The sequence below is a fragment of the Leucoraja erinacea genome, chromosome 36, assembly GCF_028641065.1.
Source record: "Leucoraja erinacea ecotype New England chromosome 36, Leri_hhj_1, whole genome shotgun sequence".
Lineage (NCBI taxonomy): Eukaryota > Metazoa > Chordata > Chondrichthyes > Rajiformes > Rajidae > Leucoraja > Leucoraja erinaceus.
The window spans coordinates 9,745,777-9,763,246 of NC_073412.1; the positions used below are offsets into that span (position 1 = coordinate 9,745,777).

General features: G+C 43.8%; 1 protein-coding gene across 2 annotated transcripts in view; it reads left to right on the forward strand.

Moving 5' to 3' along the window:
- Positions 1–17,470, forward strand: part of LOC129713538 (sorting nexin-27-like) — a 115,900-nt gene that overhangs the window by 71,454 nt on the left and 26,976 nt on the right. For both annotated transcript variants that reach the window (XM_055662647.1, XM_055662646.1), the window contains exon 4: positions 15,905–15,969. In XM_055662647.1, the coding sequence (XP_055518622.1) occupies positions 15,905–15,969 (65 nt within the window). The remainder of the gene's footprint in view (positions 1–15,904; positions 15,970–17,470) is intronic.

Sequence of the window (17,470 nt, forward strand, 5' to 3'; positions counted from 1 at the left end):
CATTAGCGAGCGAGTTGAGTATTTCATGACAGACTAATATATTTATGGCCACGTTTACTGGGCAGCTTTATGTTTCCAGTTTGGTCTTTGAGCAGAAGCCAGTGTGTGCTCTAAGCAGTAGATGCATCCTTTTTGAAGAACCGTCTGAATAAGGGTCTCGACCCAAAACGTCACCCATTCCTTCTCTCCAGAGATGCTGCCTGTCCCGCCGAGTTACTCCAGCTTTCTATGTCGATCTTCGGTTTAAACCAGCATCTGCAGTTCCTTCCTACATGATGCGTTTACTGCTTTTATCTATCCTCTGGTTTTATCCTTCTCCTGGTAAAATCTAATCATCACTTTATGCTATGGATTTAAGTTCAGAACACGTCTTACGGTAATTGTTTTAAATTCCTCTTTCCCTGTAGCCCTGTGTTATTGGGATGCGTTTACTGACTTGTACTATGAAGATTAACTCAAAATAATTAGAATCTCAGTTTCTGGATTTATGATGTTCGCTTGTACCTTTTCTAGCCTCGGGTGAATGTTTTGCATGACTTCAAAGAGGTTTCATTGGGATCCTGCCGCAGTCTCGCCGTGCCCAAGGGCCAGAGATAGTTCCCTGAAGCAATGTCGCCTCCTGAGGGGAGAATGGAGCTGGGGATCGTACATCCATTGACTGACTGTAGCAGATGAGAATTAGTTGTCCCCAGACATTAGAGCTTACAGTATGTTTTGTTTAGTTTAGAGATACAGTGCGGAAACAGGCCCTTCAGCCCACTGGGTCTGCACCGACCAGCGATCCCCGCACATTAACACTATCCTACACATTCTGGGGACAATTTCTACATTTACCAAGCCAATTTACCTGCAAACCTGTACATCTTTGGAGTGTGGGAGGAAACGGAAGATCTCGGGGAAAACCCACGCAGGTCACGGGGAGAGCGTACAAACTCCGTAGTCGGGATCGAACCTGGTTCTCCGGCGCTGCAGTCACTGTAAGGCAGCAACTCTACCGCTGTGCCACCGTGACCGCCCACATGTATGTAACGGAACCTAGTTTAGAGCTAACAGAATGTCTGGAAATCCTGAGGCAAGGCCCAGTCCATCATAAGTTTATAATATTAGCTATTGACGTTTACAAAGCCTGCTGTCCTGCTGCTATTTCAAGTAAGAATTTCATTGTTCCGTCTGGCACATATGACAATGGAACACTCTTGATCTCCCCACCATCGCGGGGATCTATCGTTAGGAGTGCTGCCTCATAAATACAGTGTATAGTGTTTACAGGCCTGTTATGCTGCTGCAAGTAAGAATTTCATTGTTGGAAAACCAATCTGGAGGAAAAATGAACTGGTCTGTGCGGTGTGTGTGCGGAGTTGGGCTGGGAGGTCACACCTTCTGTCTATTCATCTCTGGCCCTTGTCCACTATCAAACCCCCCCCCCCCCCCACCCCCCTCATTGACCTACATCAGCCTATTGCTTGCTAGGCTTCGTCCTGCCCCTCTATTCCGACTTCTTTACCCGCCTCTTACTCCCAACAGCCAGTCTGAAGATGGATCCCAACCCAACATGTCACCTATCCATGTTCTCCAGAGATGCTGCCTGACACGCTGAGTTACTCCAGCACTTTGAGTTTAGTTTAGTTTGAGAAACGGCGCGGAAACAGACCCTTCAGCTCACCAAATCTGCACCGACCATCGATCCCCGTACATTAACACGATCCTACACACGTCGAGAGACCATTTGACATTGATACCAAGCCAAGAGACTGTACAAACCCCGTATAGACAGCACCCATGGTCAGGATCGAACCCGGGCCTGGTGCTGTGAGGCAGTGTGCCGCCCTTTGGGTTTTTTTTGTTAGCCAACATTTGCTGTTCCTTGTATCCACAAAGTGCAGACTATTGCTGAGAAGTTAAGAGGTGGAGAGGAAGACAAATTAATGACATCAATTAAAATGACAGACTGTAGGTTAATTATAGATATATGCACATTTTAAATAAATATTATTTTGCTGAATTTCTCATTCGACAGATGCCAGAATAGTTAAAAAAAATATTTTGTTAGTAATCTGGAACACATTGTTCAGTTTAACAAATTATTTAAGATTGTCTCGAAAATTCCTGTAAGGCAGAACAATTTTAACATTGATTCCAGGAACAATCTTCAAAGTGATTATTGAAGTATCAGTTGCGCAAAGGCTGAGTTGAGTGTACAAACTAATCGTTGACATGTACTGAGGAAGGATCTACGTTTCGAAAGTACTTAATTAACTGTAAAGAGCTGTCTGCTATTGTGAAGCAATAAATGGTGACACGAGTACAGAGATGCAGGGAACATGCAGATGCTGGTTTAGAAATGAAAACGGTGCTGGGATAAAGGGCCTGTCCCACACGTGTCCTTGGCACGCAAATTACGCGACCTGGTAGTCGCGTTGAGGCGCATGGGCATCGTATAGCCGCGCGGGGCCGCTCCCACTTAGAAGCGCGGAGGGGTGTGTAGTTGTGCACACATCGCACGGGGCTCCGAAATTTTTGTAGTGAACGAAATCTTCGCGTGCCAACGGCCTGTCGCGGAACTGACGGCCAAAGTGGGACGGACCCAAGACCCTGGCACGACGCAACGTCTCACCTCCAACACAGCAGAAGCAGGCAAATGATCACCGAGCACGGCCTGGGGCTCACGGCCGTTGCAGTCCGGTCCGCCCCCACTACTACTCCCAGAGCGGGGCCAAGAAAATTGAAGATAAACACAAAATGCAGGAGCAACTCAGCGGGACCGGCAGCATCTCTGGAGAGAAGCAATGGGTGACGTTTTGGGTCAAGACCCTTCTTTTCACACTGAAGAAGAGTCTCGACACGAAACGTCACCCATTGCTTCTCTCCAGAGACGCTGTCAGTCCCGCTGAGTTACTCCAGCTTTGTGTCCATCTTCAAATGACGTCACGCGCTCCAGGCGGCTGTGCGTACGCATGTAATCGCGCCCGACCTTCGCGGGACCATCGCGGCTCAACGCGACCACGAGGTCGCGTAATTTGCGTGCCAAGGACATGCAAGTGGGACAGGCCCTTAACTCAGTGAGTCAGGCAACATCTCTGGAGGTCATGGATAGGTGACTTTTCGAGTCGGGACTTGTTCAACCGGGCTTGAATTTTCCCCAGGACAATTAAGGAAGCATGCGAACTTTCATCTTTTCTATTACTCCTAAATTTCTGCATGTGCATTTGTATCCTTAACTTCAATAAGAGCTTAGTGATATACAATGCACAATTCATTCTGGATAAATGAATGACATCAATTGGAACTAATGTTATTACTTTTAAACTTCCGTCCCCTGATGTTTGAACCACATAAATCTAGATTCATTGACAATTCCGTTCCGATCTTAAATGAGATCACCACAAAATGCTTTTACTGTAGTATTTGGCCAATAGTGTTCGCAAGCTAAGGGATGCAATGGTGGTGTAGAGTCTACTAGACTAGTCTTGCATAAAGGAGGCAACACAGTATGCATAATGATAGTGACAGCCCCTAAGCTTGCACAGACAGACCTTTGGTTATGAAAGTATAATAACATTATTGTAGTTTAGTTCAGAGAGACAGTGCGGAAGCAGGCCCTCTGCGTCGAGACCCTTCTTCACTGTGTGTGTGTGTCTGTCTGTCTGTCTGTCGTCTAAACCAGCATCTGCAGTTCCTTTTTACAAATGTGAAGTAGGACAGTATGCCAAGGCCACATTCCATGCTTGACACGCTGCTCGGGGCAGTTACAGCGTAGCTCTGCACTCAAAGCCAACAGCGTCTCGTACATTAAAACAACACTTTCTCTGTACACTAAAACATTTTAACTCTATCTCCAATCTGACACATTGCCCAACATGAATTATTTTCCCCCCAATAATTTTATATTTTAAATCCCACTTTAAGGAAGCATCAAGGAGATGGAGAAATCAGTATTTTGTGGTGATCTAATTTAGGATCTAAACAGGATTGTCAATGAATCCAGATTTATGTGCTTCACTTATCAGGGAATGGTGGTTTTAAAGTAATAATATTAGGTCCAATAGATGTTCCATCATATACCAGGATGAAATGTGCATTGTCTTATTGAAGTTAAGGATACAAATAGATTCAACAATTATTTATAAGATGTATTAAAAAAAAAGAACTGCAGATGCTGGTTTAAATCAAAGGAAGACATAAAATGACATAAAATATCTACCTTCAAGAATTATTTGTCTATCTCTCTAGTGAATATTAAATGAATTATTTGTCTTTCCTTTGAACCCACTTGCCTTGGAATATCGATAAATATCATGTTAGCATCATGGATATTTGGTCTGGAGAGAAATTAAATGTTCATCATAATTCAGTATCATTGTTTCAGATTGATATTGTTCCAGCAATAGTTCTTGAATTCTAGAGTATAACTGCAGGCTGATAATTTGGGCATTGGTTTGAAACTGCAGTTACAGCCGGCTGTTGTGTACCTTCCTATACTTTCCCAGGGGAATAGCCAAGTTGTGGACGATTTGCAGACATCAGTCATGAGGGGCTTCAATGTGAATGCTACCTTAAAGCAGTACTCATTTCATCATTGCTATCGGAAAGGTCATGGTCCATTGGGATAGGAGGTGGGGATGTTTCAAGGCTTACACCAATACGCAGCAGACATATTTATGCTGCTGGACGTCACAATGCAAATGTGGAACTTCAATCCCCATGCACGTGTGTACATCAGGAGCAGGAGTTGAACGCGTGTTTCCAGGTATGGATTTCCAGCCGACACTGAGCCAAGGTCATATTTGCTACATACAGTGCCCTCCATAATGTTTGGGACAAAGACCCATCATTTATTTATTTGCCTCTGTAATCCATAACTTGAGATTTATTTGCCTTAAGTGCCATTCTTAACAAAACATTCACAGTGCAGATTCTTTGTGGTTCATCGTACTTCAACTATGCTCCCATGCATCGAATCTTGATCTGTGCAGAACTGAGTGGATGGATTGGGGAATTGCTCATTCTAGCCTGGAGACGGCACTGCTTTAGGTTAAAGGACAGCATGGTGCTGGAGTAACTCCGCAGGTCAGGCAGCATCCCTGGAGAAGTTTGAGGAAGGATCTCGACCCAAAACGTCATCTATTCTTTGTCTCCAAAGATGCTGCCTGACCCACTGAGGTACTCCAGCATTTTTGTGTCTATCCCTGGAGAATATAGATGGGTGATGTTTCCAGAGGGGGCCCTGTGTGAAGAAGTGTCCTGACCAGAAACGTCACCTATCCATGATCTCAGGAGATGATGCCTGACCCTCTGAGTTGCTCCAGCACTTTTGCGTAAACCAGTATCTGTAGTTCTTTGTTTCTACTGCTTTAGGTTCCCAGGATTGGTTTGCCTCTACTCATGCGTTCTGAGGAAAGGTTGTTAGCTTCATCTTTTAATGTTTCTCCCTCCACGGATGCTGCCTGACTGCTGAGGATTTTGAGCATTATCTGTCTTTATTTCAGATATCCAGCGTAGAGTCATTGAGCCATACAGCATGGAAACAGACTCTTTGGCCCAACTTGCCCATGCTAACCTGCATTTGCCCATATATCCCTCTGAACATTTCCTATCCATGTACCTGTCCAAACGTCTTTTAAATGTTGCTGCCTCAACTACCTCCTGTGGGTGCTCGTTCCAGTTACCCACCACCCTCTGTGTCAAATAGTTTCCACTCAGGTCCTCACCTTAAATCTATGTTCTCTGGTTCTTGATTCCCATACTCTGGGTAAAAGACTGTGCATCACCCTATCGATTCTCCTCGTGATCTTATACACCTCCGTAAGATCACCCCTCATCCTCCTACGCTCCAAGGAATAAAGCCCTAGCCTGTCTAACCTCTCCCTAAAAGCTCCGTTCCCAAGTCCGCACAACGCCCTTGTAAATCTCTGCAAGCATCTAAAGTGGCGCAGCAGTTGAGTTGCTGCCTTCCAGCGACTGAAACCCAGGATCGATCCTAAGAACAGGTGCTAACTGTCTGTATGGAGTTTGTGCGTTCTCCCTGTGGCAGCGTGGGTTCTCTAAGGGTGCTCCGGTTTCCTCCATTCCAAAGACTTGCAGGTTAATTGGCTTCGATAAAAGTTGTAAATTGTCCATAGGCACACAAAAATGCTGGAGAAACTCAGCGGGTGCAGCAGCATCTATGGAGTGAAGGAAATAGGCGACGTTTCGGGCCGAAACCCTTCTTCAGTAAATTGTCCATAGTGTGTAGGGTGATAGTAGTGTTTGGGTGAACGCTGGTTGGAGTGGACTCGATGGGCCAAATGGCCTGTTTCCCGCGCTGAATCTCTAAAGTCTAAATCTAGTATATGTTTGCATCCTCCAGTCATTGCATTTTGCTGCACCGTGCTTTACCCAGAAGACATTGATCAGGTCCACCCAATTTCAGTCCTGCCCTGCCTTACTCTTTGACTCTTTTCCTGAATATTCAATATTCATTCTGAATAAAGTTTTTGAATTCTTTATAACTGGAAAGGCTACTTGTGTAGACTGTTGTTGCTTTTAGACATATTCAAACACACTGCAGACAGTGTAGGAATGTATTTTGTAAGGGGCTGGTGTCTTGCATGGCTCCTGCATGCCCAGTCTTTCAAAGAAGGCAGCTTTTGTACAGCTTGCGCTTGGGTGGATTCAAATCAAGCAGGTTATTGACATTGCCTTTCTCTCCAAGGGGGTAGAAGAAAAAGCTGGAAATAGCTCTGTTTGCAGGGAAGTGCAGTGAATGGCGTTACTCAGCACTGAAAATCACCCATTCTGTACCAGTGCTGATTTGGAAATGCAGCGTGATGGGAAGTGGCAGGCGTGACCAGATCTGACAATATCGTCACCGCACGTCATTACTTTCCCTGCAGCATGGCAACTAATCACACAAGCTAATGCAGCAGATGAAATTATGTCAAGTGTTTGAAATTAGCAGGAATATACATGCCCAAGAAAGGAAATATACAATGGAACAGGCAGCAGGCCCATTTCGAAGCGCTGCCTCTCATGCTTCCCTGTAACTAAAGTGGGCCAGGCAGCATCTCTGGAGAACATGGATAGGCAACATTTTGGGTCTGGATCCTCCTTCAGTCTGAAGTGAAATATCGTCTGTCCATGTTCTCCAGAGTTGTTGCCTGACCCACTGAATTACTCCAGCACTTTGTGTTTTACTTAATAAGCACAACACTGTCCTACATTTTGAATGCTTTGTGCTAATTTAAGACCAAATTGTAAGAGGTTTAGTTACATTAGTGTATTACTGTATCTATGCAAAGTCTCCCTGATTGAGATTTAATGTTAAACTTTTAGCATTAAATTTTAATTGGAATGCACATATTGCAGGAACAGGAGTAGATATTTAACCTTCACCCTTCCAGTGCTGCAATTCTCTTATTTTAATTAATTTAAAAAGAAAATCAGCTCGCCATTCTCAATTAGGACATGGGGGTGGGAAGTAATGGAGACTTTCTTTCATGGGCTGATAGAATCTAGTTCCGGCAAATCTCCTACTTGATCGTTACAATTTAATGTAAATTGTTTGGGAAAATGCCCTTTATGTAGCCTTCGTGGGTTTGAAAGTGGGAGTGAATCATAAGCTCTAATTCAATTCCCTTCATCTTGAAGCGAGCAAATTTCAGTGAGGCCTTGTTGGACATTTCTAAGTCAGCACATTCCACCTGCAGAATGTGTGGAGCATTTTCTACTCATTGTGAAGAATATGCAGACATTTACTTTCAAGGGCAATGTAGCTTTAGTTTTCTTTTCATAACAAAAAAAAATGAAGTGCACAAAATAATTCCCATCCGGTTCCTTAGAGGTTTAGGTGTGATGTTACCTTTCCATTTTCCAGATCAAACTAGAACTTTTGGAGCTGTTTAAGATAAAATGGTAGCAATTAAATTGGGAATTCATTTCTCAATTAATTAATAAGCCCATTAATCAATTAATTAATTAATCAATTAATTAATTCATTAATACATTTCTCAATCTAATTAATAAAGCCTCACCCGCTGAGTTTCTCCAGCATTTTTGTCGACCTACAATTTTCCAGCATCTGCAGTTTCTTCTTAAACAAACTGGGAATTAATTTCTTCCCTTTTCCTCACCCCCTTTGTTGCACCAATCTTTCCCTGTTCATTATCTACTTCAAGTTAATTATATCTGGGTATGATTTTGCTGGTTTTCATCAGCTTCTGGACGCAACTATGCAAGCAGGTGTTTTGACAATATATTTTAATGGTATCAATTCCTTGTTCCTCTCCAGATACCCAAACTCTTGTCGATAAAGGAGTACATAAGTGTGCTGCTATTTGGATCTGATTTCCACTTCCTCACTCCGAAATAACAAAAGTGTAAAAATAACAGTTGGCTTAGTGGTAGAGTTACTGCCTTGCAGCGCCAGAGACCCGGGTTCAATCCTGACTATGGGTGCTGTCTGTATGGAGTTTGTATGTTCTCCACGTGACCGCGTGGGTTTTCTCCGAGATCTTCCGTTTCCTCCTACACTCCAAAGACGTGCAGGTTTGTAGGTTAATTGGCTTGATATAAATGTGCAACTGTCCCTAGTGTGTGTAGGGTAGTGTCAACGTGCAAGGATCGCTAGTCGGTGCAGACTCGGTGGGCTGAAGTGCCTGATTCCGCGCTGTATTGACCCGTCCACTAACACTATCCTACACACTAGGGACAATTTTTCTGAAGCAAATTAACCTACAAACCTGTACGTCTTTCGAGTGTGGGAGGAAACCAGAGCACCCGGAGAAAACCCACGCAGTCACAGGGAGAACGTACAAAGTCCGTACAGACAGCACTTGTAGTCGGGATCGAACCCAGGTCTCTGGCGCTGCAAGGCAGCAACTTTACCGCTGGGCCACCGTGCCGCCCTTAAACTTAGTTAGTTGGTGATACAGCAGTAAGTGCTCAGTTGGTCAAACAGCTTCTGTAGAGAAAGGAAGAAGTTATTGTTTCAGTTCAATAATTCCCATCAGAACCTTCTGACCCTGTTGTTTTATAGTGACCTTCAGTGAACGTCTGTGTTCTGTTTTCACTAATGATGGTTGTGTTCCCAGCATTAGTTAAACCTGCCAACCTGAAATGAGCCATTTATTGCAATGTTCCAAGAAGGAACTGCAGATGCTGGAAAATCAAAGGTAGACAAAAGTGCTGGAGAAACTCAACGGGTGAGGCAGCATCTATGGAGCGAAGGAAATAGGCAACGTTTCGGGTCGAAACCCTTCTTCAGACAATTATTGCAATGCTCTTATTTTCAGCTCATGGCAGTCAGTCATGCCAATATATCGTCCTCAGTGTCACGAGCTCTTACCATGTGCAACAAAGTAAAATAGAATGAAATCCTTGTCCTGCTGGACAAGCTGCTAACCTAAGTTAACCTGATTTAGGTAGCAGGCAAGTGAGGCCACGGGGCCAAATATTTCAAAATGGCAAGGTGTGATTTGGAATGTGTTGCCTTAAGGGGTGTTGAAAGCAACTGTGATGACAACACACGGTGTGAAAATAGATAAATATTGCAGGACCGCATGAAAGAGGAAGTGAGCAGCACTGAGACGACTTGCTTTACTTAATGGTGAATAATGAACCTAATGCAGTGATATTGATACTTAGATCGGAAATGAGATAAAGAAGAAATACAATGGTTATGCTCAGTCACCTCAGTGTTCCCCACTCAACAGGCCTAGCTGGGATTGGCAAACTCCCATGTCCACATGCCCTCCCACCCCTTCGCTGAGGTGAATGTGCATCAGACTAATGCAGAAACAAAGAACTGCAGATGCTGGTTTACACAAAAAGACACAAAGTGCCGGAGAAACTCAACGGGTGAGGCAGCATCTATGGAGCGAAGGAAATAGGCAACGTTTCGGGACGAAACGTTGCCTATTTCCTTCGCTCCATAGATGCTGCCTCACCCACTGAGTCTCACCAGCATTTTTGTCTACCTTCGATTTTCCTCCAGAAGCAAAAAAACTGCAGAGGCTGCTTTACAAAAACACAAAATGTCAAAGTGACCCTTGATTAACAAATGAAATGATTTTCAGTCAGGCGAATGGTTTTGTATGGAGACACAAGGAACTGCAGTTGCTGGAGTCTCGACAGAAACCCAGTTCTGGAGGGTCTTGACCTGAAGCTTGACTTTGGATCTTATAGAAACACATTAAATTATAAAAGGACTGGACAAGTTAGACGAAGGAAAAATGTTCCCAATGTTGGGCGAGTCCAGAACCAGGGGAGTAAAGGGAAATAAAGGGGAGGTCATTTAATAGAATAAAGGGGAGGTCATTTAAGACTGAGGTCAGAAAAAACTTTTTCACCCAGAGAGTTGTGAATTTATGGAATTCCCTGCTACAGAGGGCAGTGGAGGCCAAGCCACTGGATGGATTTAAGAGAGAATTAGATAGAGCTCCAGGGGCTAGTGGAGTCAAGGGATATGGGGAGAAGGCAGGCACGGGTTATTGATAGGTGACGATCAGCCATGATCACAATGAATGGCGGTACTGGCTCGAAGGGCCGAATGGCCTCCTCCTGCACCTATTTTCTATGTTTCTATGAAACATCACCTGTCCATTCCCTCCACAGATGCTGCCTTGTCTCGCATTTCAAGTTCCTCCAGCATTTCATGAATTTATTTGAATAGTTTTATATTCTGATACCTGTTTGTGAACCTCTCACAAGGCCAGTTTTTTTGCTTCTGCAGGAAAATCGAAGGTAGACAAAAATGCTGGTGAGACTCAGTGGGTGAGGCAGCATCTATGGAGCGAAGGAAATAGGCAACGTTTCGTCCCGAAACGTTGCCTATTTCCTACACTCCATAGATGCTGCCTCACCCATTGAGTTTCTCCGGCACTTTGTGTCTTTTTGTGTAAACCAGCATCTGCAGTTCCTTGTTTCTGCATTAATCTGACACACACTCACCTCAGCGAAGGGATGGGAGGGCATGTGGACATGGGAGTTTGCCAATGTCCACATAAAAAGGTACAAAGTGCTGGAGTAACTCCGTGAGGTCAAGCAGCATCCCTGGAGAACATGAAAGTGATGTTTTGGGTCGGGACCCTTCTTGACGCTTGGTCAGTGTAAGGCACTGGAGAGGGAAAAGCCGAGTTAAAATGTCGGCAACAGGAATGCAACAGGAATCTCCGAATACAGATTTGAAAAATTCTCTTTTAAGGGGCCTTCTCTTCTATTTCTACTTTCCACTTTCTCTCTTCCTTTTTTATTTTTTATATACACACTTCACGTTTTTCGATTCTCTACCATCTATTTTTCCACTTTTTCCTCTTTCTATCGTTTTCTTTTTCTTGTCTTGCTTACTTCCTTCTCATAACATAAAACTAGAGGCTGTACATAGAATGGATTACGGTATTACATAGTTGGCACCTAAAATTAGGTTCCACTGTACTGTTTTGTGCTGTATTAACTTCTAATAAAATCAACAACAAAAAAAAGGAATGCCCGGTTCTGATGCAGACGGATAAAGCCAGTTATCTGAAGTTGGAGAGTGGGGAAGCTGGAGAAGGCGGTTCCGAGCACAGACGGAGGGTGAGATGTTGATCCACAGGCTTGCATTGTCTCCGTGAAGGAGGCCCTGATGGATCAGTGTGGGATGGAGCTTTAAAATGTAAGAAGGAACTGCAGATGCTGCTTTAAACCGAAGATAGACACAAAAAGCTGGAGTCACTCAGCAAGGCAGGCTGCATCTCTGGAGAGAAGGAAGGGGTGACGTTTCGAGACACTGGGTCACTCTGCTGAGTTACTCCAGCACTTTGTGTCTACACCAGCTACTGTGTCGTTTCAGCTGCTGTTCAAGGTTCATCACACTCGGCAACTTCCAGAAGTCATTATTCTTGAGTATGTACAATTCAAAAAGAAGGCTTGAACAGTGTAGCTGGCTTCAGCTGTTGATCACTGATTATAGTCACGGGATTGTGTTGTTTTTAATCAAACTTTTGTGATCCACTGCATAAATGTATTACGTGTTTGGCTGCTCTCCATCTTGCATCCATTGTTGGTTCTGACCAAGTGACTACAGTTCACAATGGAGGCATGTTTACAATTTCCCGTCAAATCCTTGGTCATGGGTTGGCTACCTGTTACAATCGGAACCACCTAGTCGTGGCCTTTTGATTATCAACGTTTGATTATCAAACTAAATTATCTTCAGTCAGGCAAAAAAAATGTTGTACAGAGGCGCAAGGAACTGCTGACCCTGAAGTTTTGACCAAAACTCGGTGCTAGAGGCTTTCAACCTGAAACATCACCTGTCAGTTTCCTCCAGAGATGCTGCCTGACCCGCTGAGCTCCTACACACTTTGTGTTTTTGCTTGAAATTGCAAAATAGCACTCTCGGGTTCTCTTCTCAGCCTCTCCTTTTGCATAAGCTTCATCCAGAAATCTTCTCTCCTTGTTAGGGCAAATCGTGTTCATTTGTTACTCCTCATTTTGCTTCCTTAAATAGGATTCTGACCTCACAGCGCCTCCATTCTAATGGCCCTGTCCCACGGTACGAGTTCATTCCAAGAACTCCCCAGACAGCACCCGTAGTTAGGATTGAACCTGGGTCTCTGGCGCTGTAAGGCAGCAACTCTATCGCTGCGTCACTGTGCTGCTTGGTGAAACAGAAGCAAGCTTTATCCCGGGTTCAGTAATCACTAGTTACTGTGGGAAGTCACTCAGTGCCTTGAGTATTGGAGATTTACTGTAGATGGAAATCTTTCTCTATTAAAGTAAAACTCTGTGGATGCTGAAAATCAGCTTAATGGTACATTTGATCAAAATTTGCCCGAAATTGAATTTATTTTAGTTGTGCAAATCGTTCTGGTGAAGAATATGTGGCGCTTGGATTGAATCTACGAGGAGTGGCTAGACATTGGAAGTGTTGGATCTCCACCATCAGCTCACTTTGATTTCCTCCCAGATGCTGTGTATGAGTTCCATGTGATCAGGACTTTGATAAAACCAGAAGCAATTCAATGTTGCAGGCAGGAACATAACAAAGGCACAACTTGGATGAAACTAATTTAACTGTGGGCGGCATGGTGGTGCAGCAGTATAGTTCCTGCTTTTCTGTGCCAGAGACCCGGGTTCGATCCCAACTACGGGTGCTGTACTGTACGTTCTCCATATGACCGCGTGGGTTTTCTCCGAGATCTTCGGTTTCCTCCCACACTCCAAAGACGTGCAGGTTTGTAGGTTGATTGGCTTTGTGTAAATATATATTGTCCCTAGTGTGTGTAGGATAGCATTAACACGTGGGGATCGCTGGTTGCCGTGGACTTAGTGGGCCGAAGGGCCTGTTTCAGAGCCAACTATACAAATTTAGTGAAAAGCTATATTTGTGTGAAGAGTCAGGCCCAATGGAGTGGAGACTCTTACAGGCCCAGAAGGGACAGATTATTGACCTAATTTCAGTGGTAAGGCCATTGTGAACACATTGTGCTCATTCAAATTTCTCATAGTTGTGTATTAATTCTGAAAGAATTACCAGAAAGAATGTACACGGATAAAGGCAGACAGACAGTGTTGGTGTGAAGTGGAGGTGTGAATGCCTTGCTGGTCTATATTTAATGTGAATCATCTTCAAGCTGTCCAAAATGTGTGATAGTGCAGATTGTCCTGAAGAAAAAGATGGTAATGCCAAATAAAATGAGTACAAGGTTGTTTTAAAACTAAACTGTTTTACTCAGGTGGTCAAGTTGGAACGCATGGGATTGAAAATGAAAGCCCTTTAATATCTTAAGAATTGGGTCAGGTGCTATACTGGAAGATAAAAGCCAGCCACGGGATGCTGACACATCGTCTTGTGCTGTTGATCAGTTCGGAAGCCGGTCTTGGTTGGACCACTACATGGACACCACACTCGTGGTCCACGACAGCTAGTTTCAATTCCCGTTGCACACCAGTTGTAGGCACGGATCTCTGTGGGCTCCCATTGCGAGTCGTAGTGTTAAGATGCTGTACCGTGGTGTAACTCAACCTTTGATGCAAGTTAATGCCTTAATAGTTAACAAAATGTGGAAGTTCAATCATCAAAGATATTTTCCAGTACTGACACTAACGTGACAGCATCAATTGAATGGACTTCGCAATTCCCTTGGGGACCACAAAGATATATGTTTTGTTCTTGCTTAGTTTAATGCATGACTGAATGATGGAAAGATACAGCATGGAAACAGACCCTCTGGGGCCCACGAGTCCTATGTTGTCCCACTTTCTGATCCGTTCTTTACACACTAGGGGCAATTTAGAGGCCAATTAACCTCCAAATCCACACGTCTTTGGGATGTGGGAGAAAATCAAAAGGGAGAACGTGCAAACTCTGCACAGACAGCACCCAAGGTCAGGATTAAACCCGGGTCTCTGGTGTTGTGAGGCAGCTGCTCCACTGTGCCACAGAATTGAGAATGGTGAGAATGGCCCATTACTGCTGGCTTTGTCAGGCCCAGTGGATTCCAGCTCTGATATTCACGACGCTAACTCTACAGTGTTACGGCACTCATGAATTTGTTCTTGCTCTCGTATGATCGTGCTCTCATAAAATGAACAAGAACAAGAACTAGCTATAAAAATTTCAAAAGAGAGCTGGGATAAACACTTACTATATGTGCATAAATGCTCGATCAACGTATGACATACTCTAATTCAATTCAAAACATTACATAGACTATACTATTCAAAAACAAAAATAAATAAACTTTTCCCTAACGTCTCACCCATTCGTGATAAATGTAAGTCTCATGAAGCTACCATAGCGCACTCTTTTGTTTTTTGTATAAAAATCCAAAAATTCTGGGACGAAATATTTGAAATCTTCACAAAACTATTTAAAATAAAACTCATACCAAAAGCAGAATGGATTATTTTTGGAACAACGGAAGGTAGCCCTGAACTAAACGTGTTTCAAAAGAATTTACTTAATTACGGGCTAATAATGGGGAAAAAGCTTATACTCAAATTCTGGAAAAATGCTCCTATACCAACAATAAAAATGTGGATTTCAAACATGTTCGAAACATTACATCTGGAAGAGATGAGATTCCTCCTAGCAGGCAAAGCAGACCACTTCCAAAAGACGTGGTCTGCATTTCTGGGCTTATTACAAGCTTAAGGTGCAATAGTAATTTAAAAAATAAATGGTACCAGGATCTGGTAATGGGGGGTGAAAAATACAGTTGGTATATCCCTTTTTGCGGAGTTTTTTTAAAAATTTTATTTATAATAGAGCGATTGTTACTCTTTCTTTCTTTCTTTTCTAGGGTTTATTTCTTAACTTTCTTCTTTAACTCCTTTTCTAATGGGCTTTCTTTTCCCAACACTTTCCTGCACCTTCACGACTCTTTCTCACTTTCCTTACTTCCTTTATTTCTATCTTTTGTAAAGTTCAAAAATGAAGGGGTACAACAAATGTAATGAGATATATGTGGTGTGTATTACTGCAACTTATTGTACTTCTAATTTAAAAAAAAAAGAAAAAAAAAAGAATTGGTATAAAGATTGGGAAAGATGATTTAGTGAGCATGCACTTTGAACAGTGTCATTGTTTGAGGTAGTGGAAGGCTGTGCAGAATGACATGATAGGCTGTAAGTGAACAATAATTCAATGTCTGGCCGCTCCATTCAGTGCATGAAACCATAGCTCTGACAGTGTTTCAGCGCCTTCACTTCCCAAAAGTTAAAAAAAAATGAAGATAGACACAAAAAGCTGGAGTAACTCAGCGGGTCAGACAGCATCTCTGAAGAAAAGGAATAGATGATGTTTCTACCTGACCCGCTGAGTTACTCCAGCTTTTTGTGTCTATCTTCATTTTTTTTAGTGTCTTTAGTGTAAAGCAGCATCTGCAATTCCTGTGCTGGAGTGAGCTGTGGGGTAACGCCTGTTCTCTGCTTTGTTTTGCAGTGTGCTCGGTCACTGTTCTTGGGGAGAGCGATGTGATGCAGGAATTCCTGGCGGACTCCAGTGAGGTAAGCCCGCCGACTGGGCGCTTAGTTTAGTTTAGAGATACAGCGCGGAAACAGACCCTTCGGCCCACCGAGTCCGCGCCGACCAGCGACCCCCACGCACTAACACTGTCCTACACACACTGGGGACAATTTACAATTTTACCACGTCAATGAGCCTACAAATCTGTACATCTTTGGAGCGTGGGGAGGAAACCGGAGAAAAGCTGCGCAGGTCACGGGGAGAACGAACGTACAAACACCGTACAGACAGCACCCAACGTTAGGATTGAACCTGGTTCTCTGGCACTGTAAGGCAGTAACCATCGCTGCACCACTGTGCTACTTGGTGAAGCAGAGGCCAGCTTTATCCCGGGTTCAGTAATCAGTAGTTACTGGGAGAACAGTCACTCAGCGTCTTGAGCCCGGCTGCTCTTCAGATCACGGCAACCCACCCACCCCTCTGATGCCTTCAGTCAACTCCCAGCCTAAGCAAGGTTGCATCTTATTATGCACTTTCCCACGAACAGTGACTTTTCTTTAACCTTGTAATCTTTTGATCTTTTTAAGCAGCTCAGTTAGATAAGATTTAGGATGTTTGTAGTTCTCAGTTCATTTAAAATCAAAATGTGCCAGTTCCTGTTCCAAGGCATAAACATGAGATGAAGTCATGTTTTCTAACTGTAAAACTGTAATGAAAAGTCAATGTGATTGCAACAAAGCAGCTTAATGTGCCCTGTATTTGTGTCGGGGGAAGAGTGAATGGAGCTTCATTGCCACTTGTATGTATGCAGAGTTGGCACGGCGTGCAGCGGCATCTGATGTAGAATGAGGGGGTGGTGAACAGTAAAGCATTCTCCGCTGTGCCGTGACTGCTGTGAAACGTGACCCTTATTCATAAGACCAGAGAATGACGCAGCTGAGAAAGAGGTTGTTCAGGCCTTTGTAGCCGTGTCGAGTTATTTGGTAAAAAAAAGTCTTAGTTCCCCCGTTTTTTACCCCCCACCCCCAACTACAAACTCTCAAATATTTATCTAATAGTCAGGGGGGGGGGGGGGGGAGAGATGTAGAAGGCACATTGACTTCGTAGTGACAGTGTAGGTTCACGAGATTGATCCCTGGGATGGCGGGACTGTCGTATGAGGAAGGATTGAAAAGACTAGGCTTGTATTCACTGGAGTTTAGAAGGATGAGGGGATATCTTATAGAAACATATAAAATTATAAAAAGACTGGACAGGCTAGATGCAGGAAAAATGTTCCCAATGTGGGGCGAGTCCAGAACCAGTGGCCACACAGTCTTAGAATAAAGGGGAGGTCATTTAAGACCTGAGGTGAGAAAAAACTTTTTCACCCAGAGAGTTGTGAATTTGTGGAATTCCCTGCCACAGAGGGCAGTGGAGGCCAAGTCACTGGATGGATTTAAGAGAGAGTTAGATAGAGCTCTAGGGGCTAGTGGAGTCAAGGGATATTGGGAGAAGGCAGGCACGGGTTATTGATAGGGGACGATCAGCCATGATCACAAC